The sequence below is a fragment of the Sphaeramia orbicularis genome, chromosome 21, assembly GCF_902148855.1.
Source record: "Sphaeramia orbicularis chromosome 21, fSphaOr1.1, whole genome shotgun sequence".
Classification (NCBI taxonomy): domain Eukaryota; kingdom Metazoa; phylum Chordata; class Actinopteri; order Kurtiformes; family Apogonidae; genus Sphaeramia; species Sphaeramia orbicularis.
In genome coordinates, this window is record NC_043977.1 from 20308105 (window position 1) to 20334081 (window position 25977).

Below are 25977 nucleotides of genomic sequence, written 5' to 3' on the forward strand. Positions count from 1 at the left end.
GAGCCAGATGAAGAGACGTACAGCATCACGACGCAGAGAAGAGTTCCTTACCTTGTTCCACGTTATCTACAGTACCATACTGAGCTAGAAGGCCATCCAAAACCTGGGGAAGATGAGAGAAAGCCAGTTAGAGTGATGAAGATGCATAAACACACACAAATGTACGGAGCTGCAAATGCAATGGTACAAACTGAAATGTAACAAAATGAAACTGAAATTTCAGAGCTTGCGTGTCTATAAAGCAGTGGTTCCCAACCTTTTTTGCCTTGTGACCCCATTTTAACATCACATATTTCTGCTGACCCCAGACATTCAAAACTGAGACTTTTTTTTTTGCTAAAATTAATATGTTTTTGATCATGTAATATTTTGCTGTACTATGCTGCAAATAAACGCTAATTTTAGATTACATTTAGTCTATATAATGTATATTATTATGGATGGAGGCAGAAAAGCCAGGGGTAGATTACTGCACAAAGTGAGAAATGTATTTTCCTCGGTCAGGATATGTACAGTCAGTCCAGCTTGGATTTACAAAGCTGACAATTGATACTGAAAAAACAATAACTCAAACTATGAATTATGAAAGAGCTGCAGCATCTGAAACCGACCACAATGAACATTTGAAAGATAAACAGAACCACAATGTTTCCGTTTCAGCTTCAGAGTTTATCATGTCTTACATATTGTGATTGTCTCTCTCAACTCACCATATATTTTTTATTAGTTTTTTTTTTTTAATCTATTACTATAAATTTCAGGTGACCCCATTTGAATTCCAGGCATTCCAGTGTTGAAAAACACTGCTATAAAGTAACTTCAGACATCCAAAAATGACTGACTGTTTAGAATTTTGTTGACCGCTATAGTTACATCATATTAAATGCTTCCCACATTGTTGAAATTCAACAAATCCACAATTTATTCACTCTGATCATCTGATTCATCTGGTCACCATTCATCTATGTCATATGCTGTTTATTAAACGAAAAAATACTTGTGGCTGTTTCACTTGAATGAAATGGTATAAAGTGAATATACAGTATGTCACCAAACATGATGTGAATACAATTACTACTTGTTGAAATACTGTGTGAGACTCCACTCAGTCACTCTGTCTTTTGCTACAGTTTTGATTGAGAAATGTCAACATCAGAAGTCACACACTGAACATTAAATGTAATATCATTCATTTAAAAGCAGAGTATGTATTTTTCTCCACTCTTCATCTATCAATCAAAACCACAATAGCATTTGGTGTGCATTACAGATCCAACTGCCTTTCATAATAAAAGCTATGCACATGTACCCTGTGTGACTGGATTTAGTCACTCCAAGGATTTCACCAAGAGGTAACTCAATGAAATAGGTTGTAGTTTCATTCAGATGTATATTCTTATTAAGTTTATGCTATTTAGTTCTAAAGAAAGAGCCACAATTTAATGACAGCAGATATAATACCACTGATGACCGAATCAAACATAGTGGTGTAGGTAATAAATTAAAGACTGCGCTGAATTTCAAAATAATTGGATATAAAGTACATAATTTAATAAATAACATAACATACTGTATTCTAGTCATTTTAGGATATTCTAATCTAAAACGCTGTATACTGTTTCAACAAATAGTACTGTATTTCCTTATTAAAAGTCTCCAGCCTAATTTGTAATTAATAAGAATCAATTTTGCATCAGCTCATTAGAAAACATAAAGTGCTCAAGGTTTTCCATATATTTATAAGACTAAGGAGCAGAATTCCAGTCATTTTGGGTACCACTTAAAACAACTTAAAGTTAAATTAATGTAAAGAGCATAATTACCAAATCTATGATTTTTCCTGATCTAATGTAAAGATCTTTGGTGAGTTTTGTTTTCAAGCTTTTTAGGAGCTGTTGTCATCTGCTGAAGCTTTTCCACAATTTTGCACAAATATATGGCAAGGACAATAGGCCAAAATTATGTCTCATTACCTGTTTTTATTTTAGAAGGTAAATTGTTCATCTCCTTGTATGTGAAGGACCCCCAAACACTCTTACATATTTCACAAAAATGGGGAAAAGGCTTAAAAATTTAAGAATAATAGTGTAGGAAATCCACACACCTGGAAACTGATTGGAAACCTCAAAGTACCTTTGAAACAGTATATTAGCATTAGAATTACTACACCTTATAATCTTGCATTAAAGAACTAGAAGATGAACTCAATTTAACTACTTCTCACATGCCTAAAATGCTATAACAATGCACAAATATTCTACATTAAATCAAATATTACAAATATCAAAATTAAAGGACTTAAAAACAGGAATGTTATCTAGGCTATTAGCTTTTTTAATTGAAGATGCTAAATGTCTACTTTGTGTTTTAATGCAACTTGACCATTAAAGGTAAATTTTATAGAAATATCTTACCATGTTTTCTCTTTGCAAATTAAATAATAAACTTAATCTGACCACAAGGTAACAATGTAGAGCTGGAGAAGATTAGCTTAGTTGCTAATGCTACAGACTGAGGGCAATACAAAACAGCTAACTGGGTACAAAAATACACCTAGATTCCCCACTTCAAATATGTATTTTCAAGTTTACATAGTTGCAAAATGAGTGATTCGTACCTCTACTGATGATATGTAAGGAAAATTCTCATATGGTCTTAATAAAACTGTTATTTATTAAAGATTTGTGCATAATTGTTTCTGATTGGATGATAGCTACTGGTGTTACCATGTAATATTTCCAAAATTTTAAGACATTTTTCTGCAGACAGAAGAACAAGACTGTTCACTGGAGACTGAGTTCCTGTTTTGGTGGTTTCTCTACTCCTCTGCCCTTTAGGAGACTAGAGGCAAACCCTGTGCCATTCAATCCAATGGGAGAAATTAATGAGATTTACAGAGATTTCCACCAATTGTTATTTTTCAGACACTTGGATCAGGCGAAAACTGGCTTTGTTTGAGGCCTGTTACTGTCTCAGCACCAAACTCTCACAAGATCTGGCAACTCAAATCTTTTCTAAGTGAGGTAAAGTGAGCAGGAAAAAAAAGCTAATTATAATTCTGATTAAATTAGTTGGATACCAGTAAAAAAAGAAAAAAAAAAAAAAAAAAAAAGACATATTACTGCATTGTTACTGACCTACTTTTATCCATTCACGGTGTTGTCAAGAGTTCAAGGGGATGTTTGAGATTACTTTAGATTTTTGTCATTTGGAGTCTTTTAAGACCCTGTTTTTCCAGAAAAGCAAGTAACAACAAATCTAGTGACTTTTTTTTTTGCAGATTTCACAACACCATAAGCCAGGTTGAGTTGAGCTGAGATATGTCAGCCTCTATATGCAAGACTTTAAACCCCATTTCACACTTGAGATTTGCACTGAGATGCTACTGTTTCTGAGAGTAACAAATGTATTTTCAGTGAATGCATTTCTGGTTCTCTACATTGACACTGAAATTTGTTTATTTATTTGTTTATATCAATTTTAGTCCAATTAGCAGTCAGTCAAGCACATGACTTATGCTCCTATCGACCAATCATGAATCTTCGTGATTTGCCAGACATCCATCTCTGCAGATTTTGATCTAAATTACGGATGATGATGATTAAAGTTGATTCCTTGCTAAATGCAGAGTACACAGTACACAAATAAATCACACACATGTAAATCAGCATGTGATTGGCAACAACTTTAGATTGATTATCCCTACTTAAACAATTACATTTAGACTTATAATCCCAATTAAACTAAAAGATGAAGAATAGAACTGTCTTTAACATTGAACACATACAGATGATTATTTTACACTTGTGTTAAAAAGTAGGAGCAGCCATGGCCTAGATGGCTGGAGATTTGAATTCATTTATTTGTCATTGTAAAAAAAACAAGTTACAATGAAATTCAGGGTTGCTCTCCTTCAGTGTAGGCACAATGTACAAAATATATATATATATATATATATATATATATATATATATATATATATATATATATATATATATATATATATATATATATACAAATGATTAAAAACACAATATATAAAACAGCACCACAGCAGCAGGAAATACTTTAAAAAAGTGCAGGCAGTATAATTGGATGTGCATTAATAAATAAATAAATAAATAAATAAATAAGTGGAAGTGACTGGTCACGTGTGTGTGTTAAGTGTCCTGATGGCTGTTGGAAAGGAACTGTCTCTGAATCTGAATGTGTGGGTTCTGATCTGCCTGTATTGTGGCTTGTAATCAAAAAGTCGCCAGCTCGATTCCCTGAACTGGCAGAGAGTTGTTGGCTGATATGCCCTTGAGCAAAGCACTGAACCCCCACCCCCACCCCCATATGCTCTCCTCAATATGGCAAACCCACTGCTTCTAGTACACAGTTTGTGATGCATGCACTATCTAATGATGGGTTGAAACAGGGGTGTCAAACTCATTTTAGTTCAAGGGCCACATTTAGCCTAATATGATCTAAAGTGGGCCGGACCAGTAAAATAATATAAATAATAGGATAAGAACTTTTGAGTGAAAAAAGTAAATTCCATAATGAAAATGTTTATATCCACGAATTGTACTTGAACATAACATGAGCAAGCTGAAAATTCTTTAGTAAAATAAGTACAATGTTAACAATATTACACCTTAGTTTATCGTTTATACATGTGAATCACAACTTAGAGATCACAGTGGATCTACAAATACACACAACACTAAATAACAGGGAGAATATTATTAAAATTCTACATACTTCTCTTAAGACATTTCAGATATTCATATTTTTTTGTAAAAGGCTAGTCTGTAAATGTAAACATTTTTGTGTAATTTTACTTTTTTTTTTACACTAAAACAAAGAAACAAATTTACAGTTTTCATTATTTATAGGTTATTTTGATAGCAATTTACTGGTCTGATCCACTTTAGACTGAAATGACCGAAAATGTTTTAACATCCTTGATTACACTGGTCAACAACAAATTTATTGTTTAAGTTTTTTGAGCTGATTTAGGATAATTTTGGTGTGCTGAATCCAAAAATCACATTAATTTTGCTCAATCAGGTCAACTTTCTGAACTATGCTACATATTGGCTTTTTAACATTTTTGCTTACATTTATGGGCATTTTCACATCATATGATACAAAATTCTTTCATATTTCTTGCAATAAACGAGTTCTGAAGATTTTACTTTTGCCAATTTATGATTAATGTTTTTTTTAATATTACAGGTGAATGAAATGGCTTTGACTAGAAGATCTTGCAAAAATAAGCCTGATGTATTCTGCTACATCTGCGGTGAATACACCATTGTACCTAACAGGAATCCTGTTAGAAAATGATTTTTTTTCTCTTAAAACCTATTTTGGGTGAGAACTACATAAAAAATCAACTGATAAAGTCACAGAAATGTAATCAATTTTGTGAGAAGATCAAATTTTTCCAAATCAAATTAGCAAAAAAACCTGACCTGATTGAGAAAAACAGATTTTTGGATTTAGCAGTGCAAAATGGTCCTAATTCAGTTGAAAAACCTAGACAACTTGCAAAAAACATTTTTTTGTAACCCAGTGTTATTAATATCTTCAGTAATTTTTGCATTTCACAAATTCATCCCAGGGGCTGAATTGAACCCTTTGGCAGGCCAGATTTGGCCCCCAGGCCGCATGTTTGACACCAGTGGGTTAAAGGCATCAGATAAATTTTGGTGTGTGGTGCATGTTTATGTGTGTGAACCCCTACTGACAAAATAAAATAAAGATTCTTAGTTGTTTTGATTTATTAAAAAAAAACAAACAAACAAACATCCACAGTCACCATGTTTCTAATTGTAATTTTGTGGTAAAATAACATAGATTGAAGGAGCAAAAAAATTCATTCAATAATCTTCTGAACCCTGAACCCGCTTTATCCTTACTAGGGTCGGGGGGGGGGGGGGGGTCGCCACTTCATCGCAGGGCTGACATATAGAGATGAACAACCAATCACTTTCACATTCACAACCTCTCGGCAATTTCAGCTTGAAGCAAAAAAATAATTTGTTTTTTTTCCTGTTAAACAATCAATCTTGTCAGGTTCCAATGAAAATACAAATGTACTCATGACAAAACAAAACAAAACTGAGGCATGGATTTGTGCACTAATGTGGTTTTGCCTGGAAACTTTTGAGAGTTTTCTAGGACTGTGCAGACTTGGCTGAAAACCCAGAGAGGAAGACAAAAGACACTTCGAAAAAGAAAAACAATCTGGACACCAGCAAGGATACAGATGTTGACACAGCATCATCCTCACTGTAACCAAGCGGATATGGATATGAGCACAGACAAAACACCAACACAAGCACTTACTGTAAGTCTACAGACAAATACAGCATCAAGGCTAGTGAGTCATTGTCAGGAAACTGGTTTATGTGCTACCTGGTGTTGTTCAACTGGGCATCACCGTCTTTTTTCTGTCTCAAACACACACACGCACACATGCAGACACACACACACACATACTGTACAAAGACACAAACAACTGACCTCCCACTGTAGATGAGGGGGAATGTTCCGGATCTGGATCTTCCGACTCCTGCAGAGATGAGAGACACAGACAGAGTGGATTTAACAGACCTGAACCACACACAAACAATAAATAAAACACAAGATTTACAGTCGTCTGCTGTGTTTTGCGGCAAAGCGGGCTTCATTCGCTTACTGAACGTAGACATTTGTTTGTCACATGGGCAGTTCGGGAGTTTAAGACGTTTCATCGATGGAGGCAAACACGCAAAGTCAGGGTTTTCTTATATGAATTTAACAGTCAGCGGGAATCTTACTTACACTGTAAAGACAGCAGCACAAATTACATTACTATTACAGAAGAGCAGGGAAATGTGGGTGTGAAGGTGAGGGTTATTATTAGAGAGCAGCGAGTGACTTTCAGTAACACCTTCCTACAAACACAGTGCAAGTGACAAGATGTTAGATTGTAGAGTGACAGCAGATGAATCACACATTTAACACTTATTCATAAGGTAACAGTTCAACAAACAACAAAGATTCCTTCTAAAGATTGTGAACTTACTGCGGTTTAAGTGAAAAAACTCAAACTATTTTGTGTATTTGTATGAATTGTTGAGTCTGTTTGCATGACTGTACTGCCATGGTCATATTGTTGTGTATAATTCAATGACTGCATTATGTATTTGTTGTGGTTGAATGTTAAAATCGGGAAAAATGTATTGTTTGATTGTTGTATTAAGTTAGTGATAAAGGTGTAAAAGCACTTGAGGGGTGGGATTAAATAAGTTTATACTTCTTCCTACTCCTTTTCCACCATGCAAAATTCAGATTTGCACGTACTTGAGGATAGATTCTGTTCATTTAAATGTTACTTTGTTTTTATCTTAATTTGCTTCATTTTGTTTTGTTTCTTTGCATGTTCAAAATAAATAAATATTTCACATATAAACCCATTTCTCTACAGTTCTGTGCAAAAGTCTAAGGCCATCTTTGTTGTGTTTGTAGGGTTGTAAAGAGCATGCATTTTTATTTCTGGTCTCTTTATGAAGCTACAAGAAGAAAATGCAGGAAATATGTGCAAGGTATCAAAACAAAAACACACAAAAAAGAACTAAATGGTTTCTACAGGTAGAACTCGGTACATGTTGAACTCTCATGGGTCGACCGTCTGGAATTTTTCTTAAATATTCTTGTGGTATATTACACCAAGCTTCATGCAGAATGTCCCAGTTTTTCTTCACTTCTTTCCCTGTCCAAATGATCCTATACAGCTGCTATTATATTCATACATATTTTCAGATTTTTTTAATACTTTTTTAATATTTCCTGCATATTCCTCTTGAATATATAGTGATACACATACTGATAAATGCATAGTGTATGTATGGTTATTGGAACTTTGCTAAAACGATGACTTTTTGCACAGCCCTGTAGTTTTTTATTCTGTCTCATATTTAATTTGTGTATGTATATATATATTCATATTCTCTTACGGTTTTATCGTTTTCCTTTTTATTGCTGTTTTTATTGTGCCTTATTTCCATTTTTGTATTTTACTGTAATTTGTGCAGGATTCTCCTCAACTTTAGCTGTTTTTTTTTTTTTTTTGTACACTGTGAATAAATTTGATCAGAAAGACAGAAAATCTATTTGAGTAAGAAGAAAAATAAATAGGTTAAGCAAAGTAGTGTGAAGCCCCAGAGATTGCATTTTTGGTTTGGTATTTGAAAGAAGAAGAAAGTGGAAATATTATACTTTTAAGATGCGTCATGATTCCGGTTGACATCTATCTATCCATCTATGTATCTATGTCCGTCTCTGCCCAGTCTTTAAGATCCAGAGCTTTTAGGCAGTCTCTCTCTGGCTTTATTGAGCATGTCAGCTCAAACAGCAAAGCCACACTAACCGCCCAATGACCACAAGCTGTTAACAACTACATTAACGTGAGAGAGTCCGGCTCCGCACTGAGAGCCGCTGATTTAAAAAGCAGAGAGACTGGCAGAGAAATAGCCACACCGCTGTGCAACTGTATCCCAAAAACCATTTAAAGAGGCTTTTCAGGAGCAAGGCTGCAGAATGAAAGGTAACGAAATGAAGTAAATTATGCTAGAAACAATCCACATGGATGGGGCGCCGAATACATGCACACATAGTTCTCATTGTTAGGCTATATCTCCACTCTCCACTGTGACACTTTGCACACATTATTCTTTGTAGGTTCTGTCTGAACATGTCTGCAGGTCAGAATTTCCTGTCAGCAGCGAGGAGAGGACGTGAGGACTGAGCTGGCAGCTGGACATGAATGAATGACTCTTTCTGATTGTGGTGCCCGAGGAAAAAACCCAAAAGAGGAGCGTCACTCGGACTGGGACTGCCCTACTCCTCTCATCCCCCTCTCTTTATCCACCCGTTTGGACTGGCAACATACTGATAAGCACAAAGGAGTAAAGCAACAGGTTGTGTTTGCTGAATCTCCGTGGTTTACGATGTGCTCCCTCCTACAGAAGCAAAGAGGGAACACAAAAGCCCAGAAAGAAAAAGAGTAAACTGACAACTCCCAGCGTGCCCTACCGCACAGTGGCCTGCACGCTTTCTGTCACTGACAGTGGTTTAAAGTGAGTGGTTCGATGAAAGATCTGTCTTGGCAACCAGTATCCAAACAAGGGTAAACCGATCAAATCAGTCTGCACCGCTAAAACACATCACCTTTTTCAACGTAGTAAACAACCTCCTGTATTTCAAAAGCAGCCAATCGCTGAAAACTGTTTAAGGCCAACTCGAAAACCTCAAAACAACCCCAGAAGCTGGCATCCCTAAGCTGCCGAATATGGAAACTAAAAGCTCCTTTCATTCAGACTCCTCTGGTTAAATAGCCCGTGAATTTTGAGGGCAAGGTTCTCTATTGTGTCGCTGTTAATTGATTTATTAACTCTACTTTTAATGCGACAGTAGATGAAGTGCTCAGCAGCAGTAATGACATCCTTTGTTACCTTTTAATGTCAATGCACACCTTTGACAAGACTCTGCAGCAGAGTCCTCTTTACCTCAATAACAAATATCATCTCATGTGAATTCCTTCCGTCTTTTTTTTTTTTTTTTTTTTTTTTTTTGTATATAACCTTCCACATTTGCTTATTTGTCACTCTGAAATATGCAGAGGAAGCTCCCTGAACGGACATCTCTCGGAAAAAGTGACAGTGCCTCCCAACAGCTCTTCAAGGTTTCATTTTCAGCGTTCCTGTGGCCGCCAGCAAACCAAAAGATCACTGCTCTGTGTCTGTCTGTCTGTCTCCAGGGCAGGGAGAGGCCCACGGTATATGCCACCCTGCAACATATACTATTGTCTCTCCACAGTGTTCAGGTCTGGGTGCAGACATTAGCTCTACAGCCTCAGGTCATATGTGTTTCTTTTTTATTAAAAATTAGAAGGAATAACCCAGTGGTATTATGTGAAGCAGCAGGCATCTGTTAATATCTCCTGTTTGTTTGCATTCAAGGTGAACCCAGTGCCCTTTCTCAGCTACTGCTCCTCCTTCTTCCCCAAAGTCCAAAATGAACTGCAGTAGAAGATACAGACTGAAGTCAATGGTTACTTAATGTTTGTTGAATGTAACCAAGCTGTCTGCTGTTGGTTTGGAACGGCCTGCCAAGAGAAAAAAGAAAGCCTCTCAATTTCTGCCTTTAAATATCTGAGGGTGGCCATGTTCATTTGAAAAGCTAATATTTACTGCACCCACCTGCACTAGGTAGAAAAAAAAAAAAAGATGTGTCTGCGCACACGCATGTGGAGCAGTCGAAGGAATTTTAACCTCTGAAAAGACCAGACCGAGAGGTGAGAAAGAGGGTATTCACCCGTCGCCAGAAGTTTTCAGTAATCCTAAAGATGAATGTCTGATCATCAACAATAGTCACTTTTCCATTGGACATATATGCAAAACTTTACCGCTATTTACTAAATGTCAAAAAAACAAAAGTCTATAATGTTGGTTTTTCCATTAAATCACAAATGCGATGATTTCTTTATTTATTATCGCGAGATGACACAAGAAGTTCTTCCATAAGCATGGGGACAAACATAAATATCGTGTTGATTTACAGATGTATTCATTATTATACTACCCCTCTATCTCGTACTAAATGAAAAAATGATTCCGTGTCCTGGTGTGTCCACACATACCACTCTGTGTTTTTTTTTTTAACTTTTCTTCTTTGCTTGTAACATCTGACAACATTTGTTTTTTTTTAATTCACGTGACTCTAGTTGCAGAAAAAGGTCTTTCCATTGTAGTTTTGTGTGATATACCAATTGCGCTACATCCAAAAAACCACCCCTTGCCAGCACAAAAACTTTATATTGAAAAACAAGCCTTTTGGCGAAATTGTCGTTTTTCCATTAGGTAAATTTTTTTTTTGCACTAGTTATATTCCCACAATTTTAGGGTCAATGGGAAAGCGACTATTAACAGTTAAGGCCGCCATAAACGGGACACAGGCCTGCATGTGAACGGAGCAGTGGAGTGAACATAAAGGCCAAAGTCTCCCAGCAGAAAAGGCCAAAGGCTTTGAAATGAAAGAAAAGTGGCGGTACAAGACATCAACAGCAAAGGAACTGTTCTACCACAAATGATAGACAATAGATTAACAGAAAACATGGCATGAACTAAAATACAGGCTATGCTCAGAATAGGGCAGCTTCTAGAAATTGATCACCACCAGGGCTGTATGTAATTTACCCATGCACCATTTCCAGTCCACAAAACTGCACACAGTAAAACATATTAAAGTCATTCTCTTCTCAAGGGAATGTCACATCACCTGGTTTCGATCATCAACACTGACTGTTTTACATGTCTACTAGTGGGTGCTTCTAGGAAACTGGCCCCAGGACAGGAGAGAGGGGCTAAAAATTCAAACCAAATGTAGACTAATGTTATGAAGCAAGTTTGGAAGCACTCTGGGTCTATTTAAAAAATAAATACTTACTGAGATAAAAGAGAAACTATTTTTCAGATAAAACATTTTTATATTATTTTACATCATATTTAAAACAAAAATCCGTATGTAACACTGTCAAAAGGACATGAAAATGATGCGCTACTATTTTTTTAAAATATCTTTTCATTCTCTCACAGGTACATTTTGGGAATTGAACTAAAGTATGCAAGACAGACTGTTTCACAAAAATGGCTACTGTTAAGAAATCATTCATGATTTATTTGTGATTGAATGTGTATGTTCTGCATGTAACGCGAGTGGACACGATGGGTCACACACAAAAAACCTGCACGTCTGGATTAGAAAAACCATGAAGATCATCAAATTTAATATAGTGTCTTTATTTATAGCGGTATATAAGACCATTTATAGCCCTGTTTTCCAGATACAAGGACACCTAGGTAGCTTTTCCCGTCCCAATTCTGGTCCTATTTTTGGCCCCAATATTTTATTAAAAACTCATTAATTTTGGGATGGCTCAGAGCAAGAGTATATTTTTTTGCTTTTATCTGAAGTCATCATTAGGTACATCCTGGGGGGAAATATCTACATTTCTCTTATTATTGGATCTAAAAAAGCTGGCAAAGTGTCAGATACCAAAAAGTACCCAGTTTCATAGAAGCGCCCTAATATAAACACAATCTAAAATGACAGTGAAAGTAAGCATGAGAAGAAAATCTGTGCTTATTTCAGTAAATCTCTTATCCAATGCGATTTGTTGTAAATGACTTCATGTCTAACCAAATAACATTAACAAACACTGCTGTCTGCTTCTAATGTTGTAATGTTTAAAAGTTAGCTCAGTGGAAATTAATGTGTTTCTGCAGGGGTAAAATTTACCCGTTGGAGGTGTTAAGCATAACTACACATTTTTAAACTGAATTTATCTTGACTACGTTTGACAGTAAGGAGTTTAACATAACACAGTTTTGGTTAAAGTCAAAACTGGAAGGGTTTCAATATTTTATAAAGCATAGAAATGCACAAGTGAAAAAGATCCATGTGCAGATTTTACCTGTTGGCGATTCTAGCGTTACATCTGGAGATAGAGCAAGACTACTAAAAACTGTGTAATATGAGGAAAATCTGCAACGAGCGAATGAGCAATAACACCGTTGAGAAATACAATGATAAGAGACATCATACAGAAACCTCAAATAAGAGCAAAATTTAAAAATATAGGTAGACTCAGTGTCATTACAAGTAAAAACTTGCTTAAATTGCATTATTATTGCATTTAATTTACTCATGGCTTTCGAACTGTATTATTGTTTTAAGTCTTGCTCATTTATTATGCTTTTTTTCTCTTTATAACTTTGTATTTTAGCAGTTTTATGTCACCGATGTAAAACACTTTATAATGCAATTACCTCTAATGACTTCTAAGTGATAGTTGAGTATATATTGTGTTTTTAATCGTCATATTTTACCTTTAGTTTCATCTTCATTCTTACAATATTTTCTCCTAAACACAATAAAATCATCACTGGAGTAAAATGAAAGATCTGTATATTGTTATGTGCCAGATAACATATTTTGGCTTGTTTATTTAGTCAGACTCCTTAAACCTTGAGAAATGGACTGTGGGTGCATGTAAATAAAATGATCTTTCTTCTTCTTTGTGTCCCAGCTGTTCATATCTGAACAACAAAGATCACTTGACTACAGTTCTACAAGTTGTGAAATGACACCCGAGTCGCATCCATTCAGCAAATGAAACCGTGTGATGTGTTTGACAAACTCGCAATAGCCAGTAAATGGCGTTGGTGCTGCTGAGAATGATCGAAATGGGTGATTTTGTAAAGGATTTTATTTCATCTAATTTCTTTTGAGAGACAGATGAATTGCTTCAGCTGCAACAGAGCTGTTTTGATGAAACGATGCGATAAAAGGCACTTTGAGATTAATCATTTATATAACCTTTAGAATTAGAAAGAGTAAGGAATGAGTTTTTCTGACATTAGGAAAAATGCTTTGAACATAATATTATCCAATTTACCATAAACGGCTCTGATCTCGAGAAAACATGAAAATATAGTCAAATATAGTCATGTTACTAGAGTATAACCAGAAGAATGTCAGTGTTTTTTTTCTTCAGGCATCTATTAGAGTCCACAAAACTCCTGTGAGTTCCAGATCCAGTGATTCAGGGTGAAACAGAAACAAGCAGGAGTGAATGATTAAACATTTCCTTCTCTGCTCAAGGATTCTGTCTAATGAGGCCTTTAAAAGCCTTGTTTACCTTTCCCTCCCAGCTCTGTGCAGATGCCCGTACTGTCAAAGGCGCCTCACAAGACACACCGCTCTGTGCCCAGCAGGGAGGCTCTCTCCGGACGAATAAAAAGACATCTCAAATAGCCTTTCAGTCCACTGGGCCCGTCTGGGGCACGCCGCCTCCAACAGCTTACATAGACACCTCTGCATGCACGGTCACTTCTACAGGAAACAACACGCCTAATTGTTACTCCATGTTAAAAAAAAAAAAAAATCCACCAATCTGATAAGTTTTTTCTCCATTTAACTGTCATTTCCTTTCCTGAAGTGTCCATTTAGCTGTCAACACGCTCACCGGTTAATTCCCAGTGGAAAAAAGGTCCAATTATGAACTGCCTCCACGTTGTTTCACAGCAGAAGTCACATAGTATTTGCTGCTTAATGTAAGAGTTTTTTTCCTCATCTGATGATAAAATGGTGCACGATATCGCCGGATCAGCTTAATTTGAGAAAATCTTTATTCCTGCCCGTCTGTCACACAAAGTGTTTTTGTTCACACTGATTCCCAGGCTTACAAATGATACATTAGATACCAGAGGTCCACATCGGCGGACTCACATCGACTTCATATTGCACGAAAGATAATTGATGACATTCAAAATGAAAGATGATCTATCCTTCATCGCTGCCATACCATGCAGATAAAATAGGAAATGAAAGACTCTGCGGTCATAAATCACACCGGAGGCTTGTGATTATGCACTATTACATGCTCATATTGCAAACCCAGTGATATACCTTCTAAGCAACACTAATGTCTCTTTTGTGTGTGGTAGACTAATAAATCATGGCTGAGTGCTGTATAATATGATCACTAATACATCTATATCTTTATGTGCATGTATGAGGGGTCCTGTTCTCCCATTACTAGAGCTTTAACCCTTTTAAGACTGCCATTATAACTAGGGGTGTTAGAAAATATCAGTTCTGCAATATATCATGATATGTCATTTCACAATACTGTATCGATATTAAAAAGTACTGTATCAATATTTTCAGGTATTTATTCAGATGCAGATATTGTGGAGGTTCATTTATGTTTTTTTGTTTTTCTTTATTGTTTATATTTTATTTATTATTATTTAACACTCTTTTATTAAATAAAGGTTATTTGAAACATTCTAAAAGCACTTTTTACTGTCTGAGAGGCAGATGTTAGTTCCTTTGCAAACTAGGAGGATTAGAAAAATGTTGTGATATAGCATTAGATCCTGCTCTGATCAAATAAAAATGTGTTTAGTATTTGTATATACTTATTGTGTAATTCAATTCTTCCAGGAAATAATCTTAAAATAATTTTTAAAAAAAAGAAAGAAACAAAAAATTGCCTTTTTAACAGTATCATGATATATCGTGATATATCGTATCATGATCCTAGTGTTGTGATTTGTATCATATCAGCAGATTCTCACCAATACACAGCCCTAATTATAACAAGCCACTTAAGTGTTTTCATGTTTTCTTCAATAAAAAAATAATAAAATAAAAGTGTAAGAAAATGTCTTTTTTACCAATTATTCTTGCATCTTTGTTGTCAGGAAGAACTTAACTTTCAATATCTGGCCATTAATTATCATTACTATAAATAATAAATGCTTAAAACTGTGTGTTTTAGTAAAAAAGAAAAAAAAAAAAAACACTTGAAGTTTTTAGTATATTTGCTATCAAACATAACTGTAAATGTCCATAATGAAACTTTTTGAGATTGAAGAAATAAACTTTCAACTATTTTACATCTGTTTAAACATGCTTTTTGGTTTTGAACATTCAATATCCATATTATGGCTTCATATTTTTTGTTATTTCCAAGTGTTCCAAGTCGCTGAAACGATAGAGTCCCACTTTGCTGCCAAAAAGTGCTTTATAGTGTCGGAAAGCTCAGGATCTCAGCTTTCCAAAACCATTTGAATTTTGTGGATAGCAGTTCAGGAGTTACAGTAATTTGAATGCTGTAATGTACAAATAGGGATGTAACGATTACAGGTATAACGATAAAGCGCGGTAAAATCGCAGACAGTTAGTATTACCGTTTAAATTCTAATTATCATGATAACCGTGTTTGATCACCACACTTTTAGGGGAGAAAACGCCTATGTAAAGATCTGCTTTTATGTCAAATATTTGCGTATAGTTTTAATTTATTAGAATTTTAATTTCATATACCTAATATTTGGAACCAACATTCACTTTTAAAGTCTTTGAAAAGGTTCATTAAGCATCTTTGTGTTATTTATGCAATAAATTACAAACATTTTTCAAATCGGATTTTATATATTTATTTTTTGTTTTCTGGCCTTTTATGTTTTCATAGTAGGTTAAAGTGAAAAAAACAATAGACTGATGATATAGATGAAGTTGTGCTGAAAAAACAGATACCAAACATGCGTATAGTAAACATTTGTTTATATAAAGGCAAAATCAAAAGTACTGAAAAACGGACAAAATAGGCTCAGACCACTTGAATGTTTCTGCAACAGAAAGTACATTGTGCCTTTTTTTTTTTTTTTTCCAAAATACAACTTGGTTAAATTATTTCAGTGTGTATTAGTACTTTTTGAACATTTTGAGCACAATTTCAATAATACAGCGATAATAATGATAACCGTGATAATTTTGGTCAAAATAACCGTGATAAGACACTTTCATATCGTTACATCCCTATGTACAAAATGCAGCATCTGAGAGACTGCTGTTGTTAAAGGGTTAATGTGGACTCAAAAGACCAGTGTACAGTAGTAGCAGTATTATTTTTCCAAGTAGACGAGACTATTTTATGTCCACTGTATGCACAACAGTTCTATGTAAGAGGATATATATATGCATTCAGGTGGGTTGGTCAGCAAGTCTGGAGGTCCTTAAACACCACACACAGACGCTTCTAATCTGAATTAACCCAATTTCTAGCTTCGACCCTTAAGCTCTTAAGCGCCTAAAGTGCCTTGAAATCTCAGAGAGGAAGCAACAAGTCAACAATATTGAGGAGACCCGACTGCGTGGAAGATGTCCCTCTGTTTTGCTTTTCAGATTGTGGCGGCGCTCCCACTGTGTCCCGCTCGTAGTCGCTGGATTAACAGAGAGCCCGGGCCATTTCTGTGTAGAGCTTCTAAGCACTTCTCCGAGGCCCGTCCAATTGTTGTGGAGCAGAGATAACAGGATTTGTATGATAGAAGTGTCCCTGCACTGTTACTGTTCTCCAGCCAAGTAGATTTGTTGCTATTTGTTCTCCCCGCGGACAAACAAACAGCGGGAACAGTTTTCCAACTCAGTTACATAAAGTTAAATGAGACCAATTTGTTTCTAGGATTGAATTCAGTTGATTTCACTTTTTACACAGATATGAGTAAACACAACATAAGGACTTCATCTCATCTGGCAAAGAAATTAGACTCATTGATTTCTGAAAGTTTTTTTGACATGTTTCCAGTTAAGAACTACTTCAAAGGCTCTGACAGAGACAGGACTATATACTTACTAATTAATTCCTTTTTTATTAATTGCTAGTGTAGTGTATGAGGCTCAGGTGCAGCACCCAAGGCATTCTGGGCACCACCTAAACCATCGAAACTACCGTAAATCACTCTTCACAGATCTAATGTTTGCACACTGTCCTCTGTGGATTTATTTAGCGAGTTTTAGCTTTTGGATGTTTTCGCTTACTTATTATTTTTCCACATTTTGCTTGCAGATATGGTAATAACAATGGTACAAAATGATGTGAAATTATGAATGTTTTTTCCAAAAAATATTGAAAAACATAATTCTTGCAGGAACATCTCCAAACTCATCACTTATGAACCTAAAAATGCTGGAAGACAGAATGCACCTAAAGAAAAACCTCTTAAAGCCTAGTGAAAGCCTGGATTACTGCTAAATCTGTATGTAAATTAAAGTAAACTCTTCAAAATACAGCGTACAAAGCAAACTTTTACTGATAATGAATAACTAATTAACATAATTTAAGCACAGCCAAGTTGAGATTATTGTCAAAACACCTCTATTTCCCTTCTAAATACCAACTTATACAATTTTTTTCCTGTCAAAATCCTCTCTAAAACAAAGGAACTAAAATGCATCACGTTTTAAGCATTAGATCAATTTTGTAGCCAATTTTATTTACCCATAATTCAGTTCTACTTGTCACAAAGGCTCAAAACTCTAGATATTTTTTCATTTTCAGCATTTCATCGCACACTAGCATAAATGGAAATCACAGAATCTGTTCTTATGAGCATGGATATTATACAAAATAAAGAGCGGGTGGATATTTTTTTTCCCCTTTTATTAGAAGAGAAAAGTATTCATTTAGAATATGGGAATTAGTGTGAACTCATCCACATATTTGGGTAAAAAGATGAAGCAGAATTCATCATGATTATAATGAGTTCTAATCATCTCATAATTACTAAAACGTCTGCAAGGTTGTCACACAAAGGTGTATCGACTCTATTTACAAAATGAATGAGTGGCCCCCAAATCTTTCAAGTACACCCTATTTCTCTTGGAAAACACAAAGTAAATAACCTTTTCAAGGAGCTGAGATATTAGCACCAGCTTCACCTACTGGTTGGTACTTAGTGCTTTAGTCTTTTTCCAAAATCCAGTAATCACTCTTTGACTTGTGGGAAGGACAAATCTCACACTATTCACACTTTGATTACCCTAATTTACCAGAAGACACAATAAAAAAAAAAAAAAAAAGAAAGTTCGATTAAACAAGACATTTGACTTTTTTTGGAAGGGTAACAAATTACAGTTATAATCCACCCTAATAGGTGTGTGTGAGATCTGAAAAGAGTGTCACAGCTGTTACCATATCTTCAAGAGGAAACCTTGAGAGGCTTCTCTTAAAGGTAAAAGTGCTCAAGTTGTAGAAAAGTATTCAAAGCATCGAGTACCTTCAAGATAAAAAAAAAAAAAAGGCTCTGGTTGGATTAAATGAAAATAAAGGTTCCAAGGTAATGGTTATTGCTACAGTTTAGTGTCACTGAATCCCTGTGTTCCATCCAGTTCTAATTTGCATTTATCTGAAATCTACTCATCCCACGTGCCACAGTACAAGCCTTGTATCTGCTCTTTTTATGTTTTCCTAACCTCATATTTTTCCCCACTGATACCGCAGAGTGAACAAAGCCGCAGCTCCGCGGTGCTGCGAACCATCTCATCCCAGTGTGTAGCACTCAGGTGGTTCTGTTTCTTTCCCCGTTCAGCCTTTGGCGCTGAAGAACTCATCAGAATTCAGGAGGCTTACCTGCCTGCCTGTTTCTCCTCATGCATTACTTTCCTCTGTGGCACCGAGGTGGGGAATCGGGCTTAAAGGCAGGCAGGTAGACACACGCAGCTCTACTTAAAGCCACAGCCTTCCTGTTGACTTCTGCCTGCCAACACGCACTCAGCTGTTCGATAGAAAGAAGTAAATACAGAAAACTCGGATGCTGCGTTACATGTGGCTCAAGGTACAGTGATGACGTCTACTGGAGCTGCTATGATCACAATGACATGAATCATCCACCGCTACATGACGGAACGGTGGTGTGGTGGTGTAATGTTTACTTATATTCTGCTTATGTACGTCAAAGAAAAACATATATCATCAACAGAACAAAATCAAATATAAGTCTAAAAAGACAAAACTATTAGCAACCTGAAAAGCACTAATAAAAAGTCCAAAGCCATTTGCACACCTCTACAGATTTAAAATCATTTTCAGCTCTCAGGTCTAATCACCAAAAATTAATTTTCAGTCAGTGCTTAAAATGCCACTGGGTGCCCAGCTGACACAAAACAAATTCTCTCCCGTCATGCCCGTTAAGCCAATGAAATTAGTATTTTAAAACATTCCATTTGCCTATCACACACAATACATTTATATTTTAATGAAAAGTGTACTGTATCACAATGTGGCTCCAAACAGGTATTCACACACTAAAAAACTGAAGGACATTTAACAGCTCTGACTAAAATGGAACCAAAGAAACCTTCTTCAACCGGTATGTGACCGCAGCAGCAGGAAACAGTGGTATAGGCACGAGGTAATAACAAGTCAGACCTATATCAGTTTCCTTGAAGGAACTTCACTGACAGAAAGTGACGCTACTGCTACGATAATGACACAGAACTGAGGTCGACCGCTTGATTTTTAAAGGCATGTCTAGTAATGATAGACTACAACGTGAAGAGGTCAATAGTTGATAATCAGCTGATATCAGCCTATGAAAGGGAAAAAAATGACAAATGGATTATGTTAGATGTTCATTTTAGATATCGGACAGAGGGTGAAATGAATATGTCGCTAAAGTCATACAGAACCCATGAAAAGTGATATTTTTGACATTGTGCCCACACATTATTATCTTCTGTGAGTGAGTTAATTATCTTAACATTTCTGTTGTTTGCACTGAATAATTAACATGTTTACACAGGATATTGGGAATTAGTTAATTATTTGTTAGAGCAAGTTAAAATATAGTGTTTTGAGGCTTCGAGGACAGTAAAAAAAACATTGTGGAACTGGTTTGCACAGTTTTAAGTTACAGTTTAAAGTTTAAGTCTATTGGAGCCCAGTTCTGCTCATACTCATAGTTTCTAAATCATCCTATCAGTGCAATAATCAGTAAATCTCTAATTGAAACCTCAGTGCAACAACCAAATAGTGAGTGTAGTGGCTTTACCTTTAGCCATGTCTACGGTGTGGAAGGGTTCAACTTGTATTTTTGACGCGTGCATGAATGAGTGTCCGGTTGGTTTTCTTTGTCTTTGGATATGCCAATCCATTTATTCACCTTCATTAAGTCCAAGAGTTCATTATAAGTCACAATTGTCTTTCCATATTCTTTCTACAAATAAACAAAATAGGCTCTTTAACACAAAAGAAAACACTGAAAACGCCAACCAACTCAATCCACTTTTCTCACGGTCAGAAAATTGTTTGGGGCTGTCCTCACACACACACCGCTCACCTCACACAGCAGGTATATGTAAATTTGCCATACCCGTACCAACACCCATGATAAATGGCACCGGTGGTGATCATCACAGCCACACCCACTAAACAATTATTAAATTAAGGTCAAAATAAAAAGAGGAATAAACAAACAAAAATGTATTTTGGCTCCAACAGTGAGTATCCAAGGACCCATCTTCAACTCTTTTCAACAAAACCCAGTTCTAGTAGTATTTACCTGTTTCTAAAACCAAGTAAATTACATGTTAATTGCAACGGATATGAATAAACAGCCGCACAAGTCCTAGAATGACTTCAGTAAACTATGCCTAAGGTGGCAAATTATTAGCACTAGAACCACTTCCCTTGCCATTGAGCCACAAGCATCAGATAAAAACAATTAATAATACACAGAAAGCTGATCCAAGAGGACTTGCAGAGTCATGTGTGGCTCTGTTCTGTCCTGTCCTGCACACATCAAACGCCTGAATGCTTCACCACGCCGCTACTTTACAGACTGAGGACTCCTCAGAGTTCCCGTCACAAAGCACGTAGTCAGCAGCACTGTCACCGACAGGCACACAGCGAGTCTGCAGGGACACGCCGGCATCTGACACACACACACACACACACACACACACACAAACGGATACACTAACCTATAGCAGCTGCTGTGGCTACTCACAAAAACAACATGCACACACTGATGTATTTTCTGTGTCTGTGTCCATCTCACACACCTCTCAGTGCTAGGATCTATTGACAGGTGGATACCAGCTCATACTGCTGTGGTGCAGCATGGATCCGATGTTAGCTGCTCCTCATGGCTGCGTTCTGTTGCTTTATGTTGAGTTGTGCAGCTTGTTCCTTAGGTCTCATCCTTTAATCTGCCAACCATAAGGTATTATACTGCTGCTGGAGCGGCTGAGCCCGCTTGCCATAGGTGTAGGTCCCAGCGGGGTTAACCTGGATCAATACTGCACGCACAACACTCAACATTACGCAAGCCTTCTGTCTGTCTGTCTGCCTGTCTATCTGTTTGCAATCTGTCTCTCATTTCGTCGTCCCTCTCTACCCGTCTCACCACTCCCTCAGGAAAGAGAGAGAGAGAGATTCCCTTGTTCACACAAATGGACACACTCTCTCCTCTCTTTGCCCTCCCCCTATCTGCAGGGAAGTTCCTAGCAGAAAGTGAAAACATGTACAGCAACTAGCAGGAGGAGAGAGAAGAATATTTATCATTTAAGAAATAGAAAGTCTTGTCAATAAGTGGCACATATTCCATAAAAGCCCCTGCAGGTCACAGCTGGTGACAGGACAAAGCTGCTGAAAATAGAGGTTTGTATGTATTAAAACACAAGGTCGGACCCTTTTTCAGCCTGACGGACACCTTCAAGGAGGTGAAATTGTCAATGCTGACACATGCATGGGGTTTAATATAAGTCCAATATTAGCTATGTGTTTGCTTTTGATCATCTCTGCATTTAAGTGGCTTTAAATGGCACAAGTATTAAGCAATATTTATTTTAGAGCTGAAACAAGATATTAACTCGAGCTGTGGGAGCCAGAGTGTTTTTCCAGTATTTTCTGACATTGAATAAATCATTCAAATCATCAAGAAACTGGTAAGCAGATTAATCAGCAAGAAATTATTAGTTGCTGCTTTAAAATGTTAAATGGCCTCGCACATTTGGTAAATTTAATATGCTAATGGTTATAAATGCTGTGTTTTCCGACAGAAATAACCCCAGATGTGAATTATTAACTTTTTTTTTTCTCTTAAATCTCACAACCCCTCTGGAGAATAGAACTAAAGATAGATGAGAACAGATGAATAGATTAAAATGAACTACAAAATAGAAGTAAAGTGAAGTGTGGTAAGGTAAATAAAGTGTGGTAACCCCGATAAGCCATCAAGAGATTAACAAACCGGTGGGATTATCTATATAGGACACCCTCGTGCAGGTTGAAGGGCAGCAAAATGGGGTTTAAGGTTAAAAATTGTAATAACCAAAGGTGCGTCCAGGTCTAGAATAAGGTGGAGTCGAATGGATCAGAGCCTCTGGTACATTCATTACATTACGGCGCTCCTCACAAAACCTTAGAACCATCTTGGGTCACGTGCCTCCCAAGTGGCTGAAATGGCATTATCCCTGTCAGACTTTAATCCTGCAGCTAAAATGGCTCCAAATCCTGGTCTATACTCAGTGAAATGAGGCTGGGGGTTTGAGAGGAAGTGGAGTATCGGTGGTTTGGGATCGGAGTTCCCTCTGATGTATGATGCGTGTTTGTGCGTAAACGTTGGGCTTGATGAGAGGTGGGCGCTGCATGGAAAAAAAAAAAAAAAAAAAAGGTTGATTTGGATCAGGGGGGACGGTATCTGGAGCTTGGCGGATGTCTCGGTGATGTGTGGGAATGTAATATTTCAGACTAATTCAATTATCAGGGGCGCTCACAGGGGTGTCGGCTCCAATCAATATGCGATAAACACTTAGGTAAATATTCTAGTTGACATCAATATCTCAAGTTAGGTGCCAGAGCTCCACAGCGGAAGAGAGCGGGTGGAAATGCCTGTTGTGTGGGCAGCATTTAAAGTGAGAGAGAAAAGGCGAGAGAGAATTATTGGCGATTGAGGAAAAGCCTGAGGGAGAGGTTTGCTGTTGATGCCTCTTATATTTGTGACTAGAAGGAACTCTGTAGAGCCTAGACCTCTGCCAACACACAGCAATTCTTCAACTTGTAAAAGCTGCAGCCTCTTCAACAGTTTATGTTTGTTTATTGTTTGTCTTCAAGGTTTCATTTTTTTTGTCCTTTCACGCTTTTTTTTTTTTTTTTTTTTTTTTTACACATTTCTAGTCCATTTTGTAATCAACGACAGAAACAACAGAAGTGAGCGTATAGCACTACTTATGGTTCATTTGACAGCGACAGATGAACTGAAAACTGCTATCAAACGCAAGTACCATAGTGTTTACATCGAATCCTGACTCGTGAGGGATTTTTACGAGACAGAGGATATAAAACAGGGAAGCCGGAAAGAAACACAACAGCAACAGCATAAAATACCATTAAAAAAACTGCGGAAAAATACATATTTATGGAGATTACATTTAGAAACTAGACATGAGTGCAAGTTTGTTTTTGGATTAAAGCTGCAGGAGCAAAAATGAAAGGAAAAATGGCAGAATTTGAAAATACACCCTTTCCCTCTGGAGCTCTTTGACATCCAAATGAAAAGATTAGTTATGAATATAGATGACCTTATGCAGTTTCACACTGTAGAATAGAACATTACACTCAGATCTGACTCTATTTAACCTCCTACCTCTGTGAAAACACCTATTAGCATCTGAAATCTCCTGTTATTGCATAGATATTATACAACCTGCAAATACACCCCACAGACTAAGAGCTACGATCTGGCAATGCAATGAAATACTTCAAAACCTGTTTGCTTCTTATAATAAAGTAGTTTTAGTAAAGAGTATTTATTTAATAAAATGTTGTCTTCAGTTACAGTTGTGGCCAAAAGTTTTGACATGAATGCATTCTTTCTGAAGTGTGATTTATTTATCAATGCCTTTGTTGTCTTGGAAACCTATTTAATCCTACTATATTACTATATACTACACGTTCTGTGTCCCATCCATGTTGCAGCACAGGAGGGCATTTGTATGGATTTTCCTCAGCCTTCACAGGCCCAATCGCCGCCAAACTCACCAAATTAATATAAACATTACCTCACCATCTACTAGACACAATTTTATGTCCGTATTCAAATGTTGTGAGGTATGCTGGGCGATTTTAGCCTCTCTCTGCTTTGCATTCTTCATCCCTGCCACCATACTCCATTTTCAGAAGTGGTTATGCTGCCGTTCATGAAATTTCTACCGCTAGCAGACAATGCTACAATGTGAAGGTCGCATTTACAATAATGTATAGGCACTTTTCACACACAATGGCACCAAGGGTACAATGCGGCTAGTTCTTCTAATTGTTCTTCAGCATACCTCAGAAACACATACAGTCATGGAAAAAATTATTAGACCAGCCTTGTTTTCTTCCATTTCTTGTTCATTTTAATGCCTGGTACAACTTAAGTCACATTTGTTTGTACAAATATAATAATAACAACAAAAATAGCTCATAAGAGTTTAATTTAAGAGCTGAAATCTAGACATTTTCTATGGTTTTCTTGATAATAACCAAAATCACTTCAGTTCTTACATCAATAGCTATGTCATTGTACTGCCAAAAACAGTGCTTTTAGGCATTCCATGTTTTCTTTTCTGTCTGTTTTAGTCACATGATACACACAGGAGTTAGTACTTGATTGCATAACCATTGTTTCTGATGACTTTTGATGGTCTAATAATTTTTTCCACGACTATAGAAAAAAAACTTTGGAGATAACAAAACTTATGTCATTCACAAAATTTTTGGCTACAACTGTAATGGAAAAAAAAAGTTCATTAAAATCATATATTGTTCATAACATTGGAAAAAAAATGTAGATGTCATTTTTGGCCATTTCACAGAGGTCTGCAGTGTCCTCTCAGACCTAATAAATACTGAAAAGCAATTATAGAATTTTTACCCATTGATGCCAAGAAATAATGGTTTTACCGCAGGTTTAACTGGGATTTAACAACAAGTGGCAAAGTTTGGCCCAAATGGTAAATGATCAGGTAAATATAAGACACTGAGGCTTAATATTAAAAGGTTAAGTCGAAAAACACACTAATTATTTGGTGTAAATTTTTCCCTCTGAGCTCCCCTTTCACAGTCATTTAGTTTGACAAAAACCATATATTTGGTTTAATGTAGATATCAAATAGAGGTTCCTCAATCACACACCATGCCTCATATCACCAAAATGTTACCACTGTTAGGCAGAGGAGACATAGCTGAACACGCTGATATAAGGTTATATCGATTTAGTGTAATGTGTGGGGAAAATGTGATGTAAAAAATTGATTTTAACTGAAACGCCTGCTCTTTATCATTGGTTTTAATGGGGCGGTTGGAGGGAACAGTTGTTACTTTGAGGCTCATCGATCAAATTCTTTAAGTTACTGGGCTTTGGGAGTCACATTGTATGAAAGTAGACAAATGCCGCTACATTTATTGTCAATATACTGCACTGGTTGTAAACAGTCTTGGAGTCACAGCAATTTTAGAAGAAATGTTTTCCATATTTCCATCTGAGCATTCTGTGCAAAAATAAGTAAAAAGCATAAAGATTGAAGTGGGATTTTACAAATATCATT

General features: G+C 36.4%; 1 protein-coding gene across 5 annotated transcripts in view; it reads right to left on the bottom strand.

The window, feature by feature from the left end:
- The window catches only part of igf2bp2a (insulin-like growth factor 2 mRNA binding protein 2a), a 76471-nt gene that overhangs the window by 32522 nt on the left and 17972 nt on the right, over positions 1-25977 (bottom strand). For 3 of the 5 annotated variants that reach the window (XM_030124461.1, XM_030124460.1, XM_030124462.1), the window contains exons 3-4: positions 6517-6565; positions 52-103 (exon numbers count right to left, since the gene is read on the bottom strand). In XM_030124461.1, the coding sequence (XP_029980321.1) occupies positions 52-103; positions 6517-6565 (101 nt within the window). Of the gene's footprint in view, positions 1-51; positions 104-6516; positions 6566-21366; positions 21386-21447; positions 21456-25977 lie in introns of those variants that run through there. The other 2 variants (XM_030124464.1, XM_030124463.1) reach the window with 2 other exon arrangements.